The following is a 6,885-nucleotide window of genomic DNA, read 5'->3' as shown; positions in this document are numbered from 1 at the left end:
ATCCAATAAGTCAATTTCAGAAAAAAAAAATAGATAAAGAAAATCGGTTAAAGTATTCAAATTATGAAAACATACTGAGATATTGTTATCAAATACTTCTACAATGTATATGACATTTTTATTGCTGAAATTTATTATCTACTTCCGGTAGCATGATGCTACTTCCGGTATCATTGACCTAATTATAAAACAGCATCAGGATAGGGATAACTAGCATTAAATCAGCAAGCAAAGGAAGTATTCAAATTAGCATTGATGCTGAAACAAAACTAGTTCCCCGCACTGTTTTCCCGTCTTTTTGTAATTCAATGATCTATTGAATTTTCTGTACATATTCTTTTAAATATTTGGTTTAAGATTCAAAAAGTGATTGAAAATTATCTAAATGAAATACTTTCTTTTATTTTACTAGTAACGTCTCGTTTTTGTTGGTTTTTTAACTATCGAGATACTGTCTACTAGCATTTTCAAAATTTGATATGTTCCTGCCCAAAATACTAAGATTGTTTCAATTTTGATATTTAAGATCATGTTAATCAAAAAGAAGGTTCAAATCGATACGGGGGAATGGGATGCATATTTCTTATGTAAAGAAAATAAGATACATCTGTACTTGTAATTAGATCCCCAACTACACGCGGTTCTGCCTATTACGGTGAAGGGAAGGGGAAAATACTGTTGGATGACCTCAGTTGTAGTGGTGATGAGAAACAAATATGGGATTGTATGAAGCTACGCTGGTTTTCTAACAACTGTGTACATGGTGAAGATGTCGGTGTGGATTGCTTTTACTGTAAGTCAGTTTTGGTTATATACAATCAAATACTAGTTATGTAGCAAAACAATTATATTACATGTATATTTGCATAAAAAATTAAATACAGTGAAACCTGTCTAATCCGACATGCACTGGGAGATGAATTTTGTGTCGGAATAGACAAGGTGTCGGATTGCACAGTGTTAAATGCAAGGTATATACTAAAATGGGAAAGAAATTTAACGTCGAAATCCACAGTGTGTCGGATTATTCAGGTGTCGGATTAGACACTGTTTTCACTGTACTACCAAAAATATTTTATGACACATATACAATATGGCAATAGATATTTAACTACGAATTTGTTGACAATTTTAGTTCACCTTAGTGTATTTCTTTCGCTGGCCGTTTCACACCGCGGTTAACTTTTGAAATTATTTTTTAACTTTCCTTTGACATTACTGGGCCGCTTTCCAAACTTAGTGTAAAGCTCTTCGGGTAAAAAAAAATTGGAATATTTTGAAAATATTCTAAATTTGCAAACATCTCAGTGAAATTCTTAAAGCATGCGAGGACTGCCCCCCCCCCCCCCAAAAAAAATTTAAAAATATCTCATAGACTACCAGACCAAAATTATTCATTTTTTAACATTAAACTTCAATGGAAAATGACATTTTCTTTATTTTGACGTAATAGTTTGATGTTGTAATACCATGCAATGCAAACAGAAACAGAATTAGAGGACCAAAGTCTTTCTATCTGCATGGGTGGGCCCGGTGCTCCGGTGTTACTTATTGTAACGGAGACCGTTACTGCTGTTCCTCAAACGCTCAATAACTCCATTTGGTGCCTTAATAGTCCCCTACATTTACATATGGACCTATGAAACCGGAGATGATTATAGGTTTTCTCCACGTCTGTCTGACTGTCTATCCGTCTGTCTGTCCCTCAGTCTGTCTGACAGTCTGACAAATTTCAACACTTTTTTTTATTTTTAAAGGTTTCTGTAATTTGTTCCTAAGCGCTTGTAAATATTGAGCTAATATCTGTTATGCAACCTTACATGTACCTCGACGTTCTTAATTTTTAAGGATTCTCCGCAAGTTTTTCATAAACGCTTGTAATAATTAAGCTAATCCTTGAGTTAAAGATCAAGTTTGCATTTCGTTCCGCTTGAATGATTTTTGACAGAATTATGGCATTTTCAGTTTTTAATGGGAACCAGATTACACTTGCCGGTAGGGCAATAGCCCTACCAAAGAAGACATTGATAAATTGTAAAATTAATAATGTCTCAAAATTCTTCAAATCTCATTTTACAGCGTCATCTAATTCGAATCCTGCTTTTTATGCTGAAGCGTCGTCATCTTACCCAATATCAAGCATTAGCGCCAACCAAACTTTGATATTCAGAAGAGTTATCTACAATGAGGGAGGACATTATAACTCGGGCTCTGGAAAATTCACTGCCGCAATTCCAGGAACATACGTCTTTCATCTTGGTTTGAAACCTAGTGGAAATGTTCCAGTCAAGGCTCATATTATGAGATACACAAATGATAGACTAGCTGTTGTGGACTCTGATGATGGACATGGATATGTTCATTTCGCTAGTAATATGGCGATACTTAAACTTTCAAAGAACCAGATAGTATTTGTTCAAGTGGATAACCCCCAGTCCAGTGGTGCAACACTTAACAATGAATTGAATTTTTTCTCTGGATTTTTATTGCACAGAGACTTGTGATAATCCCGAAACATTAAAGACCACCATTGCAAAATGTCTAAGTAATGAAATGAAATAAAATCCCACATAGGGTAAATTTTTTTTTAGAAATCAACGGCAAGTCTTGTGGATTTTTGTTCGTATAAATAATATGAAATAATGTTTAACAGAGTCGACGCAGAGAATTTGAAAATGACATAAAGTCTCAAATTTGAACACAAAAGAAGACTAACATTTTGTTTTTATGTAAGGAAATTATTTTTTGTGTTATTTCCATATAATTTAATTCTGTTTGTATTCTTGTCTCTCATTGGTTGATTTCCAAAAAGGAACGCATAACATTTTGTATAATCTGGTTTGGTATGGGGACACACCCCCTTGACAACCAGCTGAATCATCTGTATCCATCAATCCCCTCATTTCCAGTCCTTCGGATTCATGAAAAATTCCAGATTTAATGAATGTACCTTTAACTTCAAACAGTTGCTCGATCTTACCTCATGTAAACAAGCATCATGGCTGCTAGATCTATGTATCAGTTTTTACCTCCCCTTGCTTCCCATCACTTCCGTTACTACGGTTGTATTATTGCGCGGTAAATTTGAACTAATAAAAACAACACAATTTTACATCCCCAGTTGTTTAATTATTTTAAAATTAAATTATAAGGAATGACTCTAATTCTTGGCCAGATTATCGAGTATAATATGGTTTGGGTCAGTTTACGCTTTTTTATAATCCGCTTCGCGGATAGATCCCTTTGACCTTACACATGCCGTGAGCACTTTGTTTTGATGGGATGAAATGAATTTTTAAAACAATTAGTGTAAAACAAGTCGCCTAAATTAAGACCCAGTGATACGTTATATTTTCTAATATGGTCATTATTACGCCCATAGAATATACAAACGTCGACTTTTAATGAGGTTTATGAAATCCCCGTAAATCAATTATCAGTGAATAGCATGCCTTGCTTTAAAAATTGCTCGTACTCATCAGAGGCTCATGAGTAGCAAGTGTTGGGAAAACATAACCTTTAACAGTTGTTAGTGGATAATTACTACATAAATACGGAAAGTTGATGATTGAGAAGCTGAAGTACATGTAATTACGTTTGTCATACAATTTTGTTGTTAGATGACCATTATCGTCTATAGGCAGAAAAACAAGATTTGGCAGATGCTTTGGGTTTTTTTTTTCGAAGGCATTTAGAAAGAGAAAATTGTCTTATTCTTTATACTAAATGACAGCAAATTCAATTATAAGTAATAAATTTTAATAGCCAACTTATTTTATATTTACTTGTTCAACCTGGGAAACTCTTAATTCTTGGTTCATAAAGCGGTCCCAAGTTAAGCAAAACTTAAGTGGCTGTTAAATTTATTCCTCAAATACTTGTAAACTTTTCTTCATATTCTGTCTTTAACTAAGTCACAGTTATCTTTGTCTAAATTGTTTTCTTTATAACAGGTAGTGTTATGAATGTAACAATACATGAGGCTGACTTTAATGGATCCCTCAAGTTTCTGAAGGCCTATAAATCCGTAGACTGTGGTGGAAACGATGTTGATAACATGTTCAAGAAATTGTTAAGCGTTATCACAGGAGAACAGAAACTCGTAGAGTATGAGAAGGAATTCACATCTGATTATCTCGAAATGTTTAGGGCCTTTGAAATAAGAAAAAGACAAGCTAGATCGGGGAACCACTAGTTAATATAAGGCTACCTTTAACTTTCATGAACTTTTGTAAAAGGCACAATAGGGACATGAACATATATCTTGAACAAAAATTTGGAGAATCTGTAAGATGTTATGGAGATAATCTCAAAATCGATAAATAAGAATTCGAAAAATTATTCGAAGATACTGTAAAGAAACTTGTCAATGAAGCTGAATTTTTTTACAAAAAAGAATCTGACACTAAATTAATATTGATGGTTGGAGGTTTTTCAAATTTTTACTTACTACAAAATAGGATAGGTGACACATTCTCTAACAAATGCCGTATTTTGTTTGAGGACAATCCAGAAATTGCTGTATTGAGAGGATCTGTGCTGTATTCACACCAGCCGCACGTGTACCAATGATCGAAAAAGATGTAATTGAGTGACCCTTGAGTCATATTTAAATTCAACCAAAAATGGAAACTCTTATTATTTTAGAAGTGTTTCAATATGCACATAGACAGTGTTTGTTACAGCTCTGTGAACACTCCTCATTTCCCACAACCAAAATAGAATTTAATGAAAACAAACAGTGATCAACCTAAAAAGTCAATGTAAGGCAAACACAAACCTACCAGAACATCAGAAGTGGAATTAGGTGCCATGATGGAGTAATCATCCCATATCAACTGGTCAACCCCGCCATGTGCGCCCTGTCGTGATCGGCCAATTGTGGAAATAGTAAACGATTCAGTAAAATAACGGCCTAACAATTTGTATGAAATTGTTGGTAATATTTGCCTTAATGATTAGTATTAATTGTATTTGCTGACAAGGACAATGTATTGACCATAAATTTGCAAAATATTTAATTTCAGAAAACTTATTCTTATTTCATCATTTTCTTTGTCGGTAACTCCCCCCATTGTTAAAGACATCACGATAAACAGAAAGGTTTGTTTTTTGTTGTTAATTAAGTAACAATTTAAGACTTTTTTTAGTAGAATATCCAAATATAAAGAAGGTTTGTCCGTTTTTTATGTTGCTTTTATTTTGAGATCAAATGATATTTTGAATACTAATAGGAATGAATATGAATATTGTTTGTGGTTTAAACGTCGTCGATATATCTTTTTTGTTTTGTTTTTGTCTTTATTTCATAAATTTTATTACAAGTGCATTCACATATAGATAGACTACTTATTTATAATCAGTACAAAATTCATTTCTACTTTTATTTAAAATTACACATTTACCTTTATGATAAATGTTTTATACATTTACACAGAGTGTAATTCAAAATTTTAAAAGGGGCATGGACACAATTTCAACCGATTTTTTAAAACCAGCTTTAATATTTACAATGCCAACGAAGGCATCATCAAATGATTAGCAAAAATTTGAACATCATTTGTTGCTTAACAAACAAGATACAGAACTAAAAGATCTTCATAATGTAAACAAGGCTCGTGCCTTGTTTTTGTTTTCGTATGGAAAAAAATACATTTCAATAACAAAATGAAATTCAGCAAATCAACAGAAACTGTCGAATCATTTTTAAAATTAACTTTTTTATTGAAATTATCTACTTTAACGAACATACGACGGTTGTTCAACAAAGTGTGACAGGGAAACAGTAAAGTTTTTTTTTGCTAAATTAAATTTTTTTTCTTGTCATAGCAAAATGTAATATTTTATGACCATGTATTTCAAGTTTCATGATGATATCACATCCAATAAAAAAATTATGAAAAAATAAAGAAAGCATGTAAGTGTACTTCGGTGCACGAAGCAAGCGTAATTTACGTCTTTTATACATGTAACGTCTTGATCTCTTTTTCTGCTATACACGCGTCTGCACATGTTAATTTACATCTATTTTTTAGATAAAAAACACTCTTGACAAAGGGGATTTTTTAAATTCACTACTGTCCTTTTTTTAAGAGAGGTTCAAATTTCAGCCAAAATTTATTCGAAAGATCACCTTACATTGTAGGCTGCAGAGAATACACATTGTTTGATGTCGTTCGTGGCCCAGAACGCTTCAATATCTGCGTTTAACAAACAGTACTCTACTTCTTACACGCGGTTACGTACTATTTTCGGTGAAAAACTATCATTGAATCTCATACCATTTAAAAAAAAACTTCTCCATTAGAATTTGTGTGTTATGTCACTTCTGTACCTTATTTCCCCGTCCCTGATGTTTATAAACCATATCCAAAACAATTTATTATATTTACATGCGCCGCTTACGCGTTTGACGACGTTCTTTTCATCAAACTCAATTCAAACAACACTTTGACAATCATGACACAAATCGTCTGTTTCTAATGCTATTTATATGAAAATTTTACATGTTATTTAGAATTTGATTTTAATTTCATTAATTTAAATTTGAGTTCAATATTTTACATAGTACCAAAGAAATAAAAGCAAATGTAATAGTTATATGCATATTCCGAATTTTTTTCGTGTGCCGACAGACCATATCGGTCTTCATATAAATCGTCCCAATATTATAAATATGAAAGATATATATATTTAAGAATTTGAAAATTCAGAAAACATTGAATATGTTAATCTATGCAAAATTCGGTTAGTATTGGTTGCATGTTTAAAAAGTTATAAACATTGTCGACGACTTTTTTGGGACAACCCTCGTATATTAGTATATTAACCTATGTAAACAAAAACATGATATTAATAGACCTTGTTTACAAAACAAAGGTTTGT

The 6,885-nt window shown here is 32.4% G+C and overlaps 1 protein-coding gene across 1 annotated transcript; it reads left to right on the top strand.

The window, feature by feature from the left end:
• Positions 1 to 547: 547 nt before the first annotated feature.
• Positions 548 to 3,203, top strand: LOC134244674 (C1q-related factor-like). The gene is made up of 2 exons (XM_062726928.1): positions 548 to 793; positions 2,080 to 3,203. The coding sequence occupies exons 1-2, from the start codon at positions 727 to 729 to the stop codon at positions 2,502 to 2,504; spliced, it is 492 nt and encodes a 163-aa protein (XP_062582912.1). The 5' UTR covers positions 548 to 726; the 3' UTR covers positions 2,505 to 3,203.
• The last annotated feature ends 3,682 nt before the right edge of the window (positions 3,204 to 6,885 follow it).

This window comes from Saccostrea cucullata, unplaced genomic scaffold (genome assembly GCF_032062105.1).
Source record: "Saccostrea cucullata isolate Sc308-1 unplaced genomic scaffold, CSIRO_AGI_Scuc_v1 ctg12902, whole genome shotgun sequence".
Lineage (NCBI taxonomy): Eukaryota > Metazoa > Mollusca > Bivalvia > Ostreida > Ostreidae > Saccostrea > Saccostrea cuccullata.
This window is presented reverse-complemented; position numbering and strand designations above follow the sequence as displayed.

Coding starts and splice junctions, on each gene's coding strand:
- LOC134244674 (XM_062726928.1), top strand. CDS start 727: ATGAAGCTACGCTGGTTTTCTAACAACTGTGTACATGGTGAAGATGTC. Junction 794..2,079: donor CGGTGTGGATTGCTTTTACT/GTAAGTCAGTTT, acceptor CTCATTTTACAG/CGTCATCTAATTCGAATCCT.